The following is a 22,489-nucleotide window of genomic DNA, read 5'->3' as shown; positions in this document are numbered from 1 at the left end:
TGAAAGAGAGCAACTCATCACATTCATATACCTAAGATTTATTAGTATTTTCATCAAATAACTGCTGTTAGGACCAAGTAAGCTCTAGTTGCTTCTACAAATTCAAAAAAAAAAAGTTCTGAAACATTAGTGTGCTTCAGAATCATCCAGAATCACCCAGATTAAGTCTGCATAATCCTGGGCTTGGAAAAAATCTGATTTAATAGGTGGGGCTCAAAAATATGCATATTTAATAAGCTCCCCAGATAATCGACTGCACATTTGAAAATCACTGCCCTGCTCCAGACACTTATTCACTGTGAAAACATCAACTTCTGTTTTGAGAATCACCAGTAGGGATGCCTGGGTGGCTCAGTCGGTTAAGGGTCTGCGTTAGGTCAGGTCATGATTTCAGGGTCCTGGGATTGAATCCCACATTGGGCTCCCTGCGCAGTGGAGAGCCTGCTTCTCCCTCTGCCCGCTGCTCCCCCTGCTTGTGCTCTCTCTCTCTCTTTCTTTCTGTCAAATAAGTAAATAAAGTCTTAGGGGAAAAAAGAAGAATCACCACTAGACAAGAATATTAGGAGATGTTTTAAAAAATACAAATTCAAGCTGGCAAGCATTTGTTAATTATTTACTCATAAATGTACCTGATGTGAGAAATTCAAAAAGAATTAGAAGAATCATTGTTATCCTGGAGGAATGTTCTTGCTGAGGAAGAAGGAAATTTCTATAGAGAGTGACACCTCATGGAATACTGTATCCAAATATAAACAATGTGGGATAGCCCACAAAAGCTCAAAAATTCAGGGAAGAAAGATTTGTGAGCAAAATAGTTTGTGCCATCTAAACTCAGAGTAAGTTTTCATGAGAAACATGAATTTAATAGATTCTAAATTCAAAACATGCACAGCTACCTTTGTATTCTAGATTGTTCTCCATTTATGCATATTTTAAACAATGTTGTTTCTCTTGAAGCTAAATTTAAAAAAAAATTTTTTTTCAGATGGTTTGACAGACTGTGTGGACCCCGATTGTTGTCAACAAAGCAACTGTTACATAAGTCCTCTCTGTCAGGGCTCACCAGATCCTCTTGACCTCATTCAGCAAAGCCAACCCCTCTTCTCTCAGCATACCTCAAGACTCTTCTATGATCGAATTAAATTCCTCATTGGCAAAGACAGTACTCACGTCATTCCTCCAGAGATCTCATTTGACAGCAGGTATATGTGTATTTATTTTATCCTTAATAAACAGTGGTTATGTTTTTCCTTAACTGTGAAAGGAAGATACCTTCTAAAGATCAGGCTACTTTCCATTCCACGCAGTACATATCGATTTCTTTTTTAGGCTTCTCTGGAATGCCCAAGATCTTAACTATCAGTTAAGAGAGAGAAGTCATTTCTTGAGATTCTTTATCATACAGGATAAATACGTGTGTGTGTGTGTGTGTGTGTGTGTGTGTATGTATACAGTTGACCCTTGAAAAACAGGTTCGAATTGCATAGATCAACTTGTATGCGGATTTGTTACAGTACAGTACTATAAATGTATTTTCCTAATGATTTTCTTGATAACATTTTTCTCTAGCTTACTTTATTGTAAGAATATAGTATACGATACATATAACATCATATAACATAGAAAATATGCATTACTCAGCTGTTTCTGTTATCAGTAAGGCTTTCTGGTCAACACTAAGCTATTATTAGTAGTTAAGTTTTTAAGGAATCAAAAGTTATATGTGGATTTTTAACTGCATGGGGAGATTGGCACCTCTAACCCCTGTGTTGTTGAAGGGTCAGCTGTGTACACACACACACACACACACACACACCCACTCAAGATGTGTATTATTTGTAGTAAAGTATGGGTGGGACTTTAAATGACAAAAACAGAATGGAAATGTAATTTGCCAATTTATTACTTAGCTTCTGGATCTATCCCTTGAAAAACCTTGAATTTCAAAAGCTAAATTTTGATGTAAAATGTTTCTATATGGAAGAATTGGGTGAATTTGACATGCTAATGTGAAATGCAATATTTGTGAAAATCTATCTTCCAGGAGTGCCTGGGTGGCTTAGTCGGTTAAGCGTCTGACTCTTGATTTCAGCTCAGGTCATGATCTTGGGGTCCTGGGATCTGTGTGGGGCTCCCGTGGAGTCTGTGTGGCATTCTCTCTCCCTCTACCCCTCTTCCTGCTCATGCTCACTCTCACTCTCTCTAAAATAAATAAACAAAATTTTTTAAAAAGAAAGGCTCTCTTTTAGAAAAGCTGAGATGCATGAATTGTCCCTAAAGACCTAACAACAAAGCCCAGCCTAGTGTGTAAAGAAATCTTTAAAATTAACTCCCTTATTTGAAGTGTAATCACATAAACTTCTCGTTATCCTCTGCTTCATCTTCAACAATGATATAGTTTACTAATTAACACTAGACATAAATAAGTCACTGAAGTCAACATTTCTAGTCTCTTAAAAATGTCCTCCTTTGTTCATTCCACAAGCAGATGTTTCACTACTTTCTAGACTTACAAATGGGAATTCAAAAAATCTTGCAAAGTATCTGTCCAGGAGCCCCTGTCTCTCCACCACTTTGTTGCATGCTGGTGGGTATGATCAGTCCCCAAGAGAAAGCTCAGTCAAGAATTTATATTAATATTAAAAAATTATATTAATATGAGTGACAGTCCAAAAAAATGACAACCCCATCTGGACCTATACAAAGTAGAAAAGGATAAAAACCAGATGTGCGTGGAAATGTAAAATATTAAGCATCCTTTCCACAAACTGTATACAAGAACTGATACTGAAACTTAAAACTTCCTTATTGTTGTTTTTTTTTTTAATTATTGGGCATTTGTGACCTTTTACATGTCTGACAGAACCCAAAACCCAAATGCCAGCACTTCACCAGAAAGGCCTGTCCCGCCAGGGCATCCGGTGGAAGTTTGAGTTCTCCCAAGAGACTCAGTCATCCCCATTCTGAAATGTTTCTCCCAGCACAGTAACAACTCTGGGATAACTTTTGGAGGGGCTGTAGTCAAAGTCATTATTTAGGTAGTGGAGACTTAGGGATTTTACAAAAGAGGGCCAAAAGGAACAAAAGGCAGCCATTACCCCCATTCTCCTATTTAAGGTAGAGGGAAGTCACCTCTCTGCAGCTTTGTCCTTGCTCAGAGAAAATGAGTCCAAACAACAACAAAAAAACAAGTGGAAGAAATAACAACCCCCATGACATGAAGGTCTGTTAAATGACTCTGTGAACTCAAGTGAAGGGAGAGGCCTGAGAGCAGCAGGAGACAAGTCGTTGTGATCCAGAGCAGGACGGCATCAGAGCCATGAACTTTGCAAAGCCAAGAGAGACTTGCACCCTTATGGTTCAGCTTCAGGGCAAAGGAACCGATTACCTGTGTTAGCTAAGGTCCTTCTCCTTCTCCTGGTTTGATTGAGTTGTCCTCATTCCTTTGTAAAATGCTCCAAGGTATCATTTGGCTCTGCAGGTCCCCTTTATCTAGTGGTCTTATCTATTAGAGACCTAAGGAATGGGTCAGAAAAGGTGGAGGCCTTTTCCAAAGGTTAGAGTTGAGGACAAGCGATCTCATTTTTTCCCCTAAAAGATCAACACCTGCAGTGTCACTCTGGGTAAAATCAATCTGACAACGATCACATATAAATAATAATAGTTACAAGCTCTTACATCTAAATAGTACCTTTTCATTTGCAAAGTCCTCAGACATGCCTAATTTCATTTTATCTTCACAGTATGCCTGTGAAGTGGGTGTTTGTATTCATGCACTTTATATAAGAGGAAACAGGTTCAGAGAGATCCAGTAACTTGCCCAATGTCACACAGCTACCAAGTTTGTAGCGTTGCAACTCATGTAATCTTTCTGTTACACCACAGCTGCCCCATTTCAACTTGTCCTTAAATAAACCTGGTGACTTAGATCTAATTTCTGCTGGAGAATTTACATCTGGGTCAAAACACACACACACACAGACACACACACACACACACACACACACACAACAAGTGGTGTTTAAAAATCCAGCGCCATTTAATGCATTTCAGTGGCCTTATTTCCAAACTTCAAACCAATGCTAATGAAGTTCCTGTTGGTAGAACACAATTGAATGACGGGTAAAATGGGCCCTTTGCTCTACGTAAATTGTTCTTGAGCATTTATTGTGTGTCAGGTCTCCTACTGAGCATTTACATGGGCTATCTCACTTAATCCTTACCAAAACTCTACGTAGTAGACACTAGTATTGTGCCTACTTTCCAGGTGAGGAAACCAGGACCAAGGTACCAAGTAAGTGACTTGCCCACGGCCATAACCCTCGAGTGTCAGAGCCAGGGATTTGAACCCAGGCAGACTGGTACTGGGAGCCTGACCTCTGAACCACTATGCCCAGCCCCTTTGGCTATTTAGAAGGCTGAGCTAGCTAACCCTGAAAAGACTTACAGCCTTTAGACGTCCCTGGCTGTGGAGTTGCACTCTTCAGACAGATCTAGAACATTGCTGTCCCAAAATCAGGTGACCCACTCTGCTTTTTTGCTTTTGTCACATAACTGAGATCTAGCTGGATAAGCAGATAAAGAGAACATTGTCAAGGGGCTCATTTGCCTGCTGGCAAGGTGTGACCCCACAGATGACTCGCTGTTGAGTGTTGCCACCATCAGAAGCTTTTAGAGCTAAAGACAGTGGCATGCAGGTGACTAATTATTGCAAGGACGCACAAAGGTTAAATATCTGTTCATCCTTGTGCATCCAAGTGAGACTAGCTTTTTGTTGTCTCAAGTTTGCTACTCTGGCATGTGAGAGCCCATAAAATGGGTACCTCCCGTGCCCCATGAGAGCACAATGTCTCTGTGAGCATGTAACCTGCGCACAGTCACATCTCCAGCAAGCCCAACCCAGCTACTGGTTTTTTTCCCAAGTACATTTTACCCGATAGCCTGAGTTTCTTTCACTTTTTTCGATCTGCTCCAAACATGACTACAAAGTAAACCACATATTATACGTGCTCTGTATGACTTATTACTTTTTAATAATGTAAATAGGTGAACAGAAGCATTATTGATCTTCAGTGTCTAAGCATTTAATCACTATTAATAATGTAAAAGGTTTTTATAAATATGTAAAAACAAGAGTACATTAAACTAAACGACAGCAGTAATTTGCAAAGCCAGACATTTCACTCGCCATCACTAATGGAGAAGTGCATTTAAAAAACAAAATCCTACCAGGGTTAGCGCAACCGCTGACAGCAAGGTCTGGCCAAACTCATTTGTCTGTTTTGTAGCCGTGAGAGGCTGACCCCGCATCAGTCCATGTCAGGCATCTACATCAGAGGTTGCTTCCTATCAGCCCACAGATGTATTTTGTTTGCCCAACATTTTGAAATTAGAAGATCTCATATAAAAATTGAAATGTGTTCCTTCCTTAGGAAATTTACAAACTGGGCATCTCTGCACCCATGGGTGTAGCGTAGCGTAGGCGCTGTGCAGCAGAGGGCCACTGCCTGTCTGGATGGGCTATGACATGTCACTCTAGCTCCCCCTTCGCTGTTCTCCTTATTCCTGGCTCACTTCCCTCTCTTCCATTGGCATGCCTGGCCCTGCTGGTATTTGGGGTTGTCACCTCGGGACCACATAACTTCTGTAACCTTCCTTGGAAAGACCTCAAGTGTTTGGTTTTTTCTTTCCAATCTCTTTCCCTGAGGGTCCTTAAATACTTAATCTTATCATTTTACTTAATCTGGGGCCTTTAGTACCTTGGTTTAAAAAGAGAGGAAAAAGTGACTGGACATGAACTGGAAATCACAGTAATGCAATATTTCCACCCTTACTAGAGTACCTGCGTTTACCTTGTGAAGAGTTGGCATCCACTCTGCCTCGTACCTTAGGCTCCCTTGAGGCAGTGGATTTTAACCTCAGGTAGCTCAGCTCATCAACCACGACAGCAGCTAATCCAGGGCCTGCTGTAGTAGAAGCAAAATGTCCACTTTCTATGAGAAGGGTGTGTCTGTTGAGAGGCATTTGACTATTATGTTTATCACTTAGAAGTTTTAAGAACAATTCAGATATCTAAGAATTGTGCTGCTGGGTGGAGTTATGGCAGCTTCTTTTGCCCATTCCGGTTGGAATGCCTACCCTTAACTGAGAAGTTCTAGAGTGGCGACCAAACTTAATACAGCATTAAGCACATAACAGCACTGTTAACAGACCACAAAATAAAGAAGTTTAACACAATGGTAGGCTTCTTCCACTTTCTATGAAATTGCTATATTTCAATTTCTTGCTCTACTCTAGGATATACCCAGAATTAGCTCTGGATTGTCCTAATTGCTGAATCTTAAGTTCTGTGAGGACATGGACCAAGTCTGATTTGTTCCTTGTTTTGGTTATCTGTTGCTGTGTAGAAAACTACTTTAATGTAATGGATTAAAATAAATTTTATTATTATATTTCATGATTCTGTGGGTCAGAGATTCACATAGAGCGTGGCCAGGATGCCTTGTCTTTTCTCCATGATGGTTGGGCCCTCAGCTAGGATATCTCAAATAGCTGGGGGCTGGAACAGCTGTACAGCAACCAAGAATCTCTCTTTCTACATACAGCCTTTCTACTTGGGCTTCATATTGGCATGGAAGTCAGCCTTGTATATGGTGGCTCAGGGCTCCAAAAGGGAGCATTCCAAGAGACAAAAAATAGAAGATGCCAGTCTCTTAAGGCCCATGTCTAGAAATTTTAGCAGTGTCACTTACATTACACACTGTTAGTTATAGCAGTCACAGAGCTTGCCCAGATTCAAAGTGGGGAAGACATAGAATCCCCCCTCTTGATGAGAGAAGTATCAAAGAATTTGTAGCCACCTTTAATATACCATACCACCATACCCTCAGATTCTAGCACAGCACCTAGCAAAAAGCAAGTCAACAATGAGTGAGTGATTTAGTTGTGGTAATATTGAAGTGCCCTTCTCCTATTTGCTCATGAAAAACTCATTTTTGTTGCCTAGAACACACAGATGATATTAGGACCTCAAATAAGTTAATTCCCAAACATAGAACCAGCCTAAAGGTAAGATTACTATTCTCCAAATAGCACAGAAACAAATTCATAAAAGATGAAGTGATTATCTAACAGTAGCAAAGTGATTACTTTTTTTTTTTTACCTTATGAACCATTCCACCACTGTAAGAGCCTACTCATAATTGACATCATTTATAATTTTGTATAAGCATCAATAATCTTCTCTGCCTTCAGTGGGCTAGATAATCAAAATTTAGAACCAAGAAAAAATTAGAAAATAAGGAGCAATATCAAGAAGCCAGTGTGAAGGCTGCTATTAACTGGCTTACTTTGGTATGTGTCATTATTCCATCTCATGAGAAAAACAAAGTGCCCAGGACAAATTGAGGTACTCCAGTGCCTTGAGCGTGGCATTCTTGGCAAACTCTACTTACACAGGCCTTCCCCCCTCCTTTACTACACCCCACTCAATAATAAAACCTTGATTCATGCTCCTGATTATTCATGATACCTGGTAACAGCCATAATTACTTATCATAACTTGTTTAATAAAACATGCTTTTCTGTACTGAGTTGAGCTGGGAATTTATACCATTTGAAATCCTGTGAATGGCAAAATGAGTTACTGAATCAAGAGGGAGGTTAACGGGGGGAAGGTTCCAGGAAGATGGGTCTTTGTACAGAAATGGCTGATCTTGAATAGAGAGTAGGACTTAAGACTTAAGGATACTAAACTTGATATTTGTATTTTGAAATTTGTATTTTATTGAAATACTAGTACTTGCAGAGTAACCAAGGACTTTAAATTCTTCTAGAAGAGATAAATTCCTCTGCTGTCCCTTGTGTAGTATAATATCCTGATGTGAGCTCATGTTTTGAAAAGTTAAAAGGATAGATATTCACTCATTTGAGTACCTACTGTGTGCCAGGAACTGTGTGAACGAAAGGAAACAAAAGAAACAAACATTTATCCACAGAACTCCCCTTATGATTAAATGGTAGAGGCAGTCAAACATCAAGTAAATGCAAAAATAATTAACTTAATTACATATTGCAATAAGTTCTGCAGGTTATGAAACATCAGGTTTTTGAGGGAGCCTGGAGTTCATCAACTCTGGGGTCTCGAATTCAACTACTTTGAACCTAAGTGGATGTAAGACAAGAGGTATTGTAGGAAATGAAACAAAGTCATTAAACAATGACAGAAGTGAGACTGATCTGGAAGTTTTCAGCAGTAGCTCAGAGATGGTACTAATTAACTTAAGTGAGCATGAAGAGCTCCTAAAATTGACACAAACAGGAGACTATTGATGACTTGCAAGGAAAACACAAAGCTTATTTGGACCATAAGCAACTTAACTATTTGCAAGAAGTTCCATCCTTTGAAAGGTGGAGCTATAAGTAATTTTTTTTCTACAATTTAAAATGTTTGTATTAAACAGATGAATTCAATGGGTAAAAAAAAATCAATCATCAAAAATATTCTCACTTACCACAGTGAAAAATTCCCATTAACAACACTTTGGCATCATTTATAATGATGGATCCTACAGTTTCAAGATACTCCTCATTGAGAAAGATTAATCATTTCACTCTTGAGATCGATGACCATTACAATGTTTACTTGGTTCATTTATCCATGTGATTATGGGCACTGTCCTAGGCTCTGAGCTAAAGCAGTTGAAGGGCCTTCCCCATACAGTCCTGTGAGGAAGAGTGATAATGAAAAAAGGTACATATCAGATAGGTATAAGTACTTTCAATTGATACAAAGAAAGGTTAGGGACAGAGAGTGACCATTTTAGACCAAGTGGTCCAGGAAAGTCTCTCTGGAGAAATGACACTCAAGCAGAGACCTCATGGCATTCATTCTATATCTCAGATGACCTTGGGCCCTTAGACAACAGAATGTCACACAAGCCAAGGCCTGGCAGAGACTTTTAGAGACCCACTAATCAAGATTCTGTGACATTATGTGAAAAGGTAAAACAAACTTTTCTTAAGGAATTACTATACACTGGTTACTGTACTAGGTTTTCCTGATAAGGCAATGGGGTGCCTGTCCTCTAGGAGTACACTGAGAAAATTTGAATACTTCGGACAAACTGAATAGCCTCTAGAAAGAGAAATGAGCAACAGCCCTAGACTGTTTAGTCATGAAAAAAAAAAAAAGCAGATCTTCATCAATTAGTGTTGAACCCAAACTGGATTAAATATATAGAAACCACTTGCTGATTTGGAAGTAGGAAGAAGAGGCAAGAAAAGCTTACATTTTAGAATATTTATTAAGGAAATCCAATGTTATTATGGTATTCAAGCATTCATGGAAGCAACACACAGTTGAGTCTACACACAGGTAACCCCCAGAAGGTCTGTAACATTACCATTTGTGATTTTGCTGAGATACAAACTTGAATCCATATGTTTTTTGTTTAACTTTCTCATGCATCTTTTGGTTAAGAACCTCCAAGTCTATTTGCTAATGGCATGTTTTTGTGTAGTTGTAGTCTAGGAACATGAAAAACATTATACCAGATACGCAACTAGGGGTTGATAAACACACAGTGCAACAATTAGTGAATAACTTGAATACATTAAGGACTGAGGGAAGCTATTTCTACAGCATCAGCATCTGCAAATCTGTCTCTTGTTCACCTTTCTTTCTGAAGGGAGCCACTGCCCATGATCTGCCCATATTTGCAAATGGAGTCCCAGGTGTGGTTTGGCTCCACCACAGCTCCCTGTGATTCTATTTGTCTTACCATATTACTTGTCCTGAGCAACCTCCTTTGCTTATCACTTCTGCAGTTGTTGTCCTAAGTGGGAAGGAAGATTGTTGGTACTTGCTAATAAAGCACTTTGATCTCATTGATATGAAAGGTGTTACGCATGTGAAGATGGGATCTCCCGATTTTTCAGACAACTCTTTTGTCTGATGCTAAAGTTTAAAAAACACATTATAAAAATTACAAAGTGCTAAAGGTTCCCAGATTTATAGTGCTGACTACCTCCTGAAATCAGAGTCAACACCTACAGGTACCAAAGAGAAAGAACGTGTGACTTTCACTTCCTTGCAAATGTTCCTGGGCAACGAAGAATAAAAAGAAATCAGAGCACAGATCTTCAAAAGGCTGTTCAGTTGATTATCTGTGGTATTTTGAAACTCAAATGCTCTGAGATGCTTAATAGCTGTGATCAGTGATACCAGGAGCTGTCTGTCTATAGCTTATCTCAGTATGGATAGGTATTTTCTAATATTTTATCCATCTTACTGCTCCATTAAGAAATTCAAAAGGCTCAAATCCTTATGACTTACTTCTTAGCCATACTATTTGCTTGCCGTGTCTCTAGCTGGTTCTATCATCTCAATTTGTCCTGAGAGAGGGTAGAGTAAATGCAAGTTTGGGGAGGAGGAATGAATGACAGGGGATGGCTCATCTCCACTACGCACCCTGCACATAGAAAGTACTCAGCAGTTCGTCAATGTCCACAGGAACTGATGTCCTATGGATAGCAAAAGCACCGTCCTTGTAGGTAAGCTCCAACTTTCTTTTCCTTTGTAGCCGCATTTTAAGAAAGATTCGCAGTATAGCTCAGAATCCAGGTCAAAGGGCCTCCATCACTCCACCACTTTCTAGCTGTGTTATCTTGAGCAATTTTTTGTATTATTTTTAACCTCTCTGGATCTGTTTCCTCATTTTTTAAAATGGGGCTAATGGATATTAAATGAAATAAGATGATACGGATATTAAATGAAATAAGAAAAATACTCAGTGTAGTACCTGACCCACAATAAGTGCTTCATAAATATTTTATTGACACAAATTTGTCTATATATTTGTATACATTATATATATTTAACACAAAAATGGGGTACATAGAGAATATAACTAGAAAGATATAATTCAAAAGTCATTTTACTGGGTTATTTTACTGTCATGGCAACTTGTGAGGTGGCTGAGGATAGGTCAGGGAAAAGTCACAATGGGCGAGTAGTGAGCCAAAACTCCAACTGGTGTGGGTGGAGCTGGCTCCACATTTTCTTCTGTGGAAGGAAGAATAATCGGAAGAATATTCCCCGGCCAGGCTATAGCCAACTAGGCAGACTTCCCCTATATTTAATGACTAGTCATTATTTGAAGGGCAGCGTCGCAGAGAAGTGACAGGAAAGGTTAATGAGGTTAATAAAACCCCATAGGGCTGATTACAAAGAAACCATTTAAGTAATATGTAAAACAGGAAAAAAAAAAAAAAAAACAAATAAAAACGAACTTAGGACTGTTCAAGAGTTGCAAGGGCTTGCAGGACAAATATTTCAGGATTCAAATTCCGGACAAAAATAATCATGCATCTAAATGAAGCAATCTGGCACTTACGCGGTCCTGAAAATGTGACTGTGTCGTCAGTTTTCTTATTGCTTCAAAACACTTGATCTTTTTCCCATTACTTTGGGGATCTCAGGCATCCAAAGCAAGCCTGCTTTTGACAAGCAATTACCAGGGCAGATGGGAAAATAGCCACCGTCCTCAGGGTGAGTGCCCCCATTTTGTTTTACTTGAAACATCACTAGCCATGAGGAAAATAATTCTGCTTAAAAAGCTATCTGCATTTTCAATAGCACCACCTTTCCCAGAGTCCTAGAATGTTGATGGGTAATGCTTCCAGCTGCTTTTAATGTTACCCATTTAGTAGGTATTATTTATTTGGGCTAGTGACCAACTGAGTGGGATTCAATCAGCCTGCTCTATTTAAATAAAAACTAATGAGATTTTATTGCGTTTGCATATGAACATTCACTGCATTCGCATTTTCAGAACATGAAAACAGGTTTATGCTATAACATTAAATGTTGGCGTGGTGCTGTACCAGGTTAGATAACATATATCAAAAACCCAGCATGTGTTGTGTGGAAAACCCCCCAAATATCTGAATATTAGAACCCTCAAATGTATTTAAATTATGAAATACCACATTGTAATTATATGGTGATATATAAAGGAATAATGGGGTTAGTGTTCATAAATTAAGCATTTGAGGAGAACTATCCATTCATTCTTCCCAGTCACAGGGTTACTGTTTAATTCCCCGAAGTAGTCAATTATCAAACAAAACTCTCATGATGAGAAATTCACAATGCGCAATCCAGAATGCTGGCTTCTAATAAAGGAACTGTAAGGCATCTGCCGTGCAGGAACCTCAAAGTCGTCTCTGAAATCTTTGAAGCGGTGCTGTGAGGGTACATTGCAAGTATCTTACATCTTCATATAAAAATATTTGAGTTGAAGTTCTGCATAGCTTTCTTGAGCAGGTGCCATATACACCAGGCACCAGGAAGGACACAGGAAAATCACAGTCTTTGCCCTGGAGTAGATGATCTAATAGAAAAGGCAGACACATATATAACTCTCACCCAAGACAGGCGAGGACAAGTGTGATAACATGCATCCGAGCACTGTCTAAAGAGAATAATAAGGGTGGAGAAAAAATTGACATTTACTTGAGACAGATAAATCAGGTTAAAACATTGTTTCATTTTATAATCTCTAGATTTGAAAGAGACCCTACAGTTCATCTTGTTGTCCAACCTCCACTTTGTCATGACAGTTTCAGCATGACCCCCAAACTACCATTTGGCAGACTCTTCTCCAGAGGTTTATATGAAGGAGTTACAAGTTCATGCCTCATGGATTTATTTCATAACTGTGCGATGGTGAACCAGTTAATGATTTTGCCTGCCTTTGTGTAGTTTATGTCCTGTACCTTCCTCTTGAGGATTTCCTAGCTCTTCATTGGCTGACCATGTTCTAGTCTTGCTTTCACTAAAACGGTGATTCTCAAAGTTTGTCGGTCTTTAGACTGGCAGCATCAGCATCACTTGGGAACTTGCTAGGAATGCACATTTCTGGGGCCCCATTCCAGAACTGTGAGTCAGAAACCCGGGGCAGGGCAGCCCAGCCAACTGCTTTTACCAGGCCTTCCAGGTGATTCTGGTGTGTGATCAAGTTTGAGAACCACTGATCTGTACACAAGAAGGATTACCAGGAAGGACTGAGGACGAGGATCACAGTACCCAGATGTGAGGACTTCTCTAAAGAGAAGATCCTTTATTCATTGCATGACGGCAGTGGATAAGTTGTTTCAGCCCAAGTGACACCATCTACAGCTGTGGAATTTCACAGTCTAATAAGCCTGCAGAGATGACAGGAGAACCATTGAACCACACCTTATGTGCAGCACGTTTCTGTTCCCTGGAGACTTGAACCAAATAAGGACTCCTGGAGGAATTTACAGAGCAGAATTCCAGCGCTAGTGAGCACAGCGTTCTCGTGGCTTCTCTCAGCCCAGCCCTTTGCAATGCTATCTCTTCACCAGAACTGTCAGCTCTGGAAAGGTTTTCATCTGTTCTTATGGAGAAAGCAACCTAACCTGCCCAACTGCTGCTAGATCCCCCGCTGGCCAGGACCTTGATTTTGAATGTTACCTTTCAAAGGATGCTTATGCTCCTATTAGCAGCTAAAGCAAATTGTTATAACTTCCCTACCCTGGGCCTCCTTTTCCTTGCAAAAGATTTTAATCAGAAACACAGTGCAGTAAATTACATCTTCTTTCAGCAATTTAGTTTTCAGTGTTGTTTTTCAGACCAACTCTTGTGCTTGAGGTTAATGTTTTTGCCTGAGGTGTTGCATGAATATTGGATATTTGACACTGAAGACAAAAGACAACAAATAAGAAAAGAGTAGAATGGAACCAAGAGTTTATTGAAGGCTAGGGATAATTTGACTATGCCACGAAAATAGCAAATACAGAATGAATTAGACCTTTCGCATCAGAACAGTCTAACAAGCAGCTTGTTCGTTAAATAAGGTTCCAGTAAAGTATATTCTGACTTGCATTTCCCAGGGTGCCCTGCTCTTCAGACCAAGCTCCAAATACCTACAGGATTCAGCATTTAGTTAAAGGGAGAAGCAATTCCTTTGGGGTTGCTGCTTTAGCATAGCGACAGCAAGTAGACAGCTTGGCAGCAGCCTGTGTTCTCCAGAGAACGGGAAAAGAGACACTTGTTAGGGGTGATCTATCCCCATACGTGTTTCTAAAGTCACATTGGTCAGGTCCATCTGAGTTCAAGTTCTCTTGCTCTAACCCAGAACAGCAGGGAGAGGTTCTTGTTTTTTTAGGTTCAAGGAAGGAAAGCATCCCAACCATGTCTGTGAATCAAAGAAGAATGAGCACCAAGCAAAGATAGAAATCAGGCAGTATCTGCCTTTGAGGGTACAGTAACAGACACACACAACCAACACCAAAGACAGTCACACAGGGTGCACACCTGCTGTACACATGTGCAGGGCCAGTTTCATGACAGTCCAGACAGTAGCCTTCTTTTAGCTCATTTGAAAGGCTCAAGAGATGGGGTGCCTGGGTGGCTCAGTGGGTTAAAGCCTCTGCCTTCAGCTTGGGTCATGATCTCAGGGTCCTGGGATCGAGCCCCACATCAGGCTCTCTGCTCAGCAGGGAGCCTGCTTCTCCTCCTCTCTCTCTCTCTCTGCCTGCCTCTCTGCCTGCTTGTGATCTCTGTCTGTCCAATAAATAAATAAAATCTTTAAAAAAAAAAAAAAAGAAAGGCTCAGGAGAGTCCCATATATTTAATGGGAAAAAAGTTTCAGAAAAAGACGGGTCCTTGAAGGATCGGGACTCAGAATGAGGGTAGTTTGATATGGCAAAAATTTAAGAATTCAAGATGTTTCCCCAAGATGACCCAAGGACAGGCCAGGTATGAATACTTCCTTTAGATGGTGATTTGAGGATACTGGAAACCCTCTGGGTGAGGAAACAGGGAAGAACCACAATGGGAATGATGAAAAGCCCAGAAGGTGGGATGTGACACTACCAAAGACAGACCCCCGCCATACCGAGCTCTCTCCTTCAAAAGGACCTAAACTAGGAAAAAAGATGAATTATATAGGCTGCCTTGGATATAAGAAGCACAACCCAAACAGACAATGTAAAGTGGGGAGGAGAGACAACATTTCAGTGAGTGTGTGACTCCGGAAAAATAAAGTACCTACCAGGCTACCGTCCACAATTATGAATAATTGAATTTAGAAGCCAGTAGTGCACAGAATGGCAGTTGAGCTAAGCAAAGTGGCACAGAGTACACCATACTTGCAGGAGGATATATGAAGGCTCCCTCAGGGCCATCTGGAGCAGCGGTAGCCTCAGGAAGCAAATGGCCTCAAGAGCTTTCTTTCTGAAATGGAGAGTTTGCCTAGGAAGATGTTTTCCCTAGATTTCTGCATGCAGTGCCAATCAAGATTACTGCAAATTAGAAAACTTTAATACTGTCCTGAAATTTAGACAACTTCCACTGACACAGGATGACTGATGTTGGTCAAATATTACAGTAAGTACCAGTAATCCAGGAATGAAAGGAGCTGAGAGTTATTCTTGTGAAAAATAGATGACATGGAGTGTGTAAATAATGGGAGAAAATGCAGCAAGATACAGGGAATCTTAGAACATTTAAGGCCTCATACATTACAAAGAGAGCTCAATGCTGATAAATGTAGAATAATAAGTTTTATGGGGTTTTATCATATGCCATAAGTTGGCGTGCATCATAAAACATGAGAAATTTAAAAATAGGGTAGTAGAAAGACAAGTCTGCGCATTATTTATGAATGATGAAGAGTGAAATGAATGAGAAGAAGAACAGGTAGACAATGTCTTGAATAATGATGACTTTGATGAGTCGTTATCACACAAATCTGTGTGCTTCATAAAATATGAGGAATATTAAAGAGCAGAAGAGTCAAAAGACAAGTCTACTCAGAATGAGATACAGAATGAAGGAAGAGAGGAATATAAGAGAAATGCACAGAATAATGATGACTTTTATGAGACTTTCACTCACCAGCCTGGATCCTTCATAAATATAAACTGTATAGAAAATAAAAGAGCAGCAAAGAGAAGAGACAGGTCTGCGTCTGTCATAAAATATGAGCAAATAATGCCAACTAGGCTCGACAAAATAAAAACAAAAATAATTGAGCCTAGTATAGCTGTGGGAAGACACAATGTCTAGAGTAATATGAACAAATAAAATGAGTAAGTGTGGAATTGTCTTGCCCAAAGGGATTAAGGGACCGCCTAGGTAGGCTTTATTGTTGCAAAGGCCACCTCGTTAACTGGTAGAGCCTGGGTAGGTTTGGAGTTACTCCCCTGCCCCCCAAAAAGCAGTCAGCACTTGAGGCTCAGGAAGCCATGTTTAACTGATTTCCCAGTACCTCTTCTCAGCCCTTTGAGCTTCTTCTATCCCTAAATAGTTTGCAGATTTTCTCAACTCGCTTCTACTCATCTATACCCTGCTTGTCAAATTTTGTTTTACAAAGACCTTCAAAAGGTTACTGTATAAAACCAGAGACATCCTTTCATTTTCATTTCTTGTTACATTGGACTTAGAACCTGGGACCAGATCTGTCAGTATTAGTTCAAAATCCAGAACTCATTGACTTTCAAATAAATGTCTTCTCTATTAGAACAAATGGGATTTCAAAATCTCAAACTTTCAAAATATCCCCCAAAAGAGTCTGGGAGAATCAGAGGAGGCAAAGCAAGTGCCAGTATGCCATTTGCATACCATTCAGAACCATGATTTATAGAACTCATGAAGTGTACAGCTCATTGGAAAGAAGAAAGCCACTGATCTATGTCAAAACTAGAGGTGTTTGTCTGAGCTCAATCCATGAATAGCAACAGTTATTCTAGCTTACTTTTGGATAGTACTTAATGGCTTGTAGTTAGTTTGGGGGGAAGGCTGTGGGTAATGTAGGATAAATCCTATATTAGCATAACATATCCAACTCCTCTGATTTTGTGTGACAGAACTTTGTGTGGAGTTTAATGGCTATAACATACAAAACAAACTTTGGCTGGCAACTGTCTTTCTATTTTTCAGAGATTACTTTCCTCTCTCTCTCTCAAATGAGCTATGTGGCCATAGCCTTTAGATAATGTTGCCTCAACTTGCTAATTCTGTTTGAAGAAGGTATCTTGCCAGGGTGGAATTATTATGGTTAGTTTGAAAAGTCATGTTTGCCCAAATAACATGGCCATCTTTAATCCAAGATTAAGATTCCCTGGATCTACTGAATCCCACTTGGTAAAAAAATGACACTAACTCCCTAGGAAAAAAATCACTAACCTTGCTCAACCTTCCTAAACACTACCAGCTCCAGGTATAAAATGCACATTCTCGAGCTCATGGCTGCCAAAACTAGGATTGGACTCCCCCATCCACGAGTGGTGAAAAAACTCCCCCCACACCACTGCTACCCCTTGTAATTGCAGAACAGTAAAAAAATCTTTGGTTGGAATTTGTTCCTGGGCCCTCTTCTTAACTGCCAAGCTCCTGAAATTTGTTAAAACTTGGTCAGACTAGAGTTGAAAGTATACACATTTTAGAAGAGTTGGAAGTATACACATTTTAGTGGGCTATGTCTGGGAGACAGCCCAGTTTAGGGGCTAGTTTAATAGAATCCCATTTTTTGGCAAGGTTGAAATTTCTTTGTTTAAAGGGAAAATTGCCTGATATTTTATTTCAATTAGGCAGAAGAAACAGAATACTATAGCCAAGGACCATGTCTCTTTTGCAGACTATCTCTTAAAATTTATCCAAATAAGTCTGCTTATTTAAAAAAATTGTTTTTCCAAAAAGGCAATTTGGCAATATGTATCAAGAGCCTTAAAAATGTTCACACCTGTGTATGTAAATGCATGGAAAATGCACACAACAAAATGATGTTGCTGATTACCTCAGAGGAGAAGACCCAACAACTGGGAGAGGGAGGTGGTGAGCAGAGACTTTAGTCACATATGCTATATACTTATGTATTAACTAATGTAATGAGTTATAATTTTAATAAAAGAAAAATATTCTTCCACAACTAGGACTATCTCCCAAGGAATAATAAGATATTTAGTGCTGGAAAAGTTAAGAAACTATGAAATGTTCTAAAATAAGGAATGGATTAGAGTTAAGGAATATTGTTTTAAGGCTATATTGTATAATCACAAAATGATATATTATGGAATTTCTGATTACATTGGACAATGTTAATTATATACTTTTTAAAATATCAGGATGCAGATCTATACTGAGTATAATCCCAATTTTGATGAATAAAAAAGATATATATGTCATCCTCAAAATGTTATTAGTAGTTACTACTGGATTGGTGAAATTATTGTTTTCTCTGTTATACTTGACTATGTTTTCCAAAGTGTCTCCATCTTGGCTTCGGGAATCTAGTTTCAACGTGCCTTTATATTTGCCTTTGATCTTGTGTTGCAGGCGTGCTTGTGTGATTCGAGGCCAAGTGGTGGCCATAGATGGAACCCCTCTAGTAGGGGTGAATGTTAGTTTCTTGCACCACAGTGATTATGGGTTTACCATCAGCCGGCAAGATGGAAGGTACGTCAGTATTGCTTCTAATCATTGTGGGGGCCAAATACTGACTTCTAGCTGTAAGTCAAATGGCTTAGATGATACAGTGTTTGTAAGTCCATCTTCCTTCTACCTGTATTTCAGAAAGTCACTGGTCATATTTATTTTCTCTATTTCCCAACTAAATCAAACCAAATTTTTCTTCTATTATAACTGTACACTATTACCCAAGTCTTCTTGAAACCCTAGCCATTTGGAAAGTTTCCTAGACTTCATCCAATTCCATATATCAATCTGACTTCAAAATTCAGTGTGATGATGCAGGTCAGAAAGAGGGAGCCATGGAGCACTTGGGCCATCCTTCAACGGCAGCCTCAAAATATTTTAGAAATGAAGACATCCAAAAGGTTTCTTCCAGAAGTACAGAATTCAGCCTCATTAGGATATTTATTTTAATGTGTCCTTCCTAGATGGCCTATTTTTACTAGTGGCTGCAACTGATTGACAAGCACAGTCAGCCTAACCAATTCCCTTTGGTGTCTGTATAACTGTAGTGATTTAACCTCAACACGAACCACCAGGCTACTCTCTAAGGGGTTCTCAGGTTCTCTGAAACCTGGGAAGTAAGACCACTAAGTAAAACCTTTTCATCCCAGAGAAGTATTTGCTCACAAAAACATTTCTGTTTATCATTTAGGTTGACAGTTTGTCTATCATTTAGGTAGACATTTGTTCAGAATATTTGAGTCAATAGGCTCATGTGTCCAGCTTAAAGGTACCTCTTTATGACTCTCAGGAACATTGTAATGATGGCCTTGGGGTGCCCCAGTCTCCAGATGGCTACTCTTAAAAATGAACTACTCATGACAAGCTGCTTTAGGAATCACATAAAGAGATGTTGGCTTGGAAGTTTATCACAGTGTGAAAGACTGTCTTATTTCAAGAAACTACAATCAAACCTTATCAATCCTAACCACTTCAGAATTGTTAATTGTTCAACCTAGGCTATGCTGAATTTATTTTTTCAACTGCCTGTCAAGAAAAAGATTATAAAAATTAATTAAAGAACCTAATAAGGAAAAGTTTAACATACTTAAGAAAAACTGTTTCTAAGACTTCAGTAAATCATATGAATGATCTGTATGTAAATTATATTGCTAATTATTAACTAGCCATCTATATATTAGAATAAGCTTAGCAAAACTACTCTGGGTACAGATAGTCTGAACACACACACACACACACACACACACACACACACACACATATCCATTGCATATATATGTATATATGCAATAAAAAGTACATTTCCTTTTAAATAGTCCATAATTGGAACTCTCTACTAATTCAAAGGGACCTTTCTCCCAATTAGATTGAATGATAAAATTTTGGTAGTTCCCTCACCAGTGACTGGTACACAGAAGTGGCCTCTGCCTTGCCAGCATGTTCAACCATGTACCAGAAATTTTAAAATGGACTATTTCTTTAACTAGAATATGCCCTCAGAGACATTTGACCTCTCTTGGAGAACTCACGGGCCTTTAGTATGTGTAGAAAGGGTTTTTTTTAGTATGTGTAGAAAGGTTTCAGTGAATTATTTGATATTTACAAAAGAGCTTAAAAGAAACAAGGTCTAAAAAATCTAAAAATTTCTGTTTCCAGTTTACTGACAACATTAAAAAGGAACAATTTTTGTCGTCATTTTTGTGTTTTTTGTTTAAAGTAAAATGCCAAGACCCTCATCTGCTGAGTTCTCTGTGAGAACTAGGTTTATGTAGATGACAGATACAGCCAGAGTCCCCTCTGGCAATAACTCTCCCCTCAGGCTCCACAAAGGGTGTAAGCATTCAAAATCTGTGCCCCAAATGCCAAGCAGACTGTCCCACTGTCATCTCCTGGACATAAAGTGACAGGGTGATGGGAGTTTCCATTTATATATCTCTGCTTTTTGCTCTCTCAGACCAAGTACGTACATTTCAAAAGCAGAGTATAGTAAAGAAACTATACCCGAGAGCAAAAGGATTCTAGAAAGACTGAGATTAGCATTTAAATACCCAGTAGACAGGGAGTGATAGGTAAGATGCTGTAAGAAGCCCTCTGTCTCCAAATCTCAGTCCGACCTATCTGCCCCCTTGCCTGTAGTTCCCACCAGTGGTATCACTGCTTTGGGTTAAGCTGTTGACTCTAAAAGTCCCAGTTAAATGCAAATATGTTGTGTGGGATGTAGAACTAATTACCCCCATTATCATCCATTTGCTCAAGTTAATTGACAACTTTCCCTAGAGAAGCAAGAAAAGTCTAGGTCATGGGACCAAAGTGATGTATAAAAAGCAGAAGGAAGGATGTCAGTGGAAGAAGGAGCCCTCTAAAAGGAAAAAGGCATTAAGACATGCAGATTGGGAGAGGCCAAAGTAGCAGAATAGAAGAAAAAGGCAATTCTAAAGGAAAAATGAATATGTATGAGTGTCTACTGTATGCCAGGCACTTTCATAAGTGTTGATCTGTGTCATCATCCCAACAGCTTATGGGATAGGAAACATTATTATCATCTTCCCCATTTGGCAGATGAGAAAACATATCCAAATTAACACAGCTGATAAGGGTCAAGCCCAGAATTTGAACCCAAGTAACCTGGCTCTTATCTTCTATGATTAGCCACCTTCAACTCAGATTATGTAACAGGTGCTCAGGAAAGTTTTGAAAGAGAACTTTTTTATATTATAGTTCAGCTAGTGATAAGCACAGTAGGTGAAATGCTGACCTTCTTAGAAGATTCTTGAGAAGCACTAAAAGGTCTCCGGAACTTTGGAAGACTTTGGAAAATAAAATGGGGAGTTCCCTCTGATTCCTCTCAAGTCAAGAGTTTATGGATTTATGGATACTGTAATGCAGAAATAAGCATTTTGCTTTGGCCTCAAGTCTTCCATCTACAGTTAGGACTGGTCTGAGTTACTATGGATCAACAAGTCTCCAAATAAATAGGTCCTCTCTCCCTTGGGTCTTTTGTACTCACTATCATATGACTTCATAACTTGTTCTTAATGACCCATGCCAATGGAGATCATTTGTGGTGGGGGAAATCCCAAAGAATTAATGATCCCGGGAACATGCAATTTGGCACTGGAATGATTAGATGGAATTTTGGCCCCAGAGCCACATCCACCTCTGCGGCAATTGATTGAGTCAGTCTGACCATGTCTACTGTATATACCACGTAGGCTGGAAGAGGAAAAAAATCAGTCAGGTTTCTTCAGAAAAGCAGAACCTGTGTGTGTATATGTGTGTACATACATACATACAAATGTATACATAAGAGAGAGAAAAAGAGATTTCAAGAAATTGGCTTGTGTGATTGTGAGGTTGGCAAGCTCAAACCTGTAGAGACTGGTAAACTGCAATCTCTTGGGAAGGAGTTGATACTACCTCAGCAGTTTTGAAACAATTCCTTCTTCCTCAGAGAAACTTCAGTTTTGCTCTTAAGGTCTTGCAACTAATTGTATGAGGCACTCCCACATTATCAAGGGTAATCTCCTTTACTTAAGATCAACTAAGTGTAGATATTAACTACATATACAGAATGCCTCCACAGCAACACCTAGATTAGTGTCTGAATAACTGCGTACTATAGCCCTGCCACACTGACAGATAAAAGTAAACCATCACAGGAAACCTAGGGGAAGTTCCCAGAAGAATTTAAAAATCGGTACCTTCGGGACGCCTGAGTGGCTCAGTTGGTTAAGCGGCTGCCTTCGGCTCAGGTCATGATCCCAGCGTCCTGGGATCGAGTCCCACATCCGGCTCCTTGCTTGGCGGGGAGCCTGCTTCTCCCTCTGCCTCTGCCTGCCACTCTGTCTGCCTGTGCTCGCTCGCTCTCTCTCCCTCTCTCTCTCTCTGAAAAATAAATAAATAAAATCTTTAAAAAAAAAAATCGGTACCTTCTTCTATAGATAATCAGAAGCTGGCCTACAGTTCATTTGGTCTACACGAGGATACATCTATAAATGTAATAAGGCCAAGGATCCGTTTTGA

General features: G+C 39.5%; 1 protein-coding gene across 7 annotated transcripts in view; it reads left to right on the top strand.

Moving 5' to 3' along the window:
- The window catches only part of TENM1 (teneurin transmembrane protein 1), a 794,330-nt gene that overhangs the window by 629,599 nt on the left and 142,242 nt on the right, over positions 1-22,489 (top strand). For all 7 annotated transcript variants that reach the window (XM_032329990.1, XM_032329993.1, XM_032329991.1 and 4 more), the window contains 2 exons: positions 986-1,202; positions 18,368-18,487. In XM_032329990.1, coding sequence (XP_032185881.1) covers positions 986-1,202; positions 18,368-18,487 — 337 coding nt within the window. The remainder of the gene's footprint in view (positions 1-985; positions 1,203-18,367; positions 18,488-22,489) is intronic.

This window comes from Mustela erminea, chromosome X, assembly GCF_009829155.1.
Source record: "Mustela erminea isolate mMusErm1 chromosome X, mMusErm1.Pri, whole genome shotgun sequence".
Lineage (NCBI taxonomy): Eukaryota > Metazoa > Chordata > Mammalia > Carnivora > Mustelidae > Mustela > Mustela erminea.
Note: the sequence above shows the minus strand (reverse complement) of the source record. Positions and strands in the feature narration are given on the sequence as shown.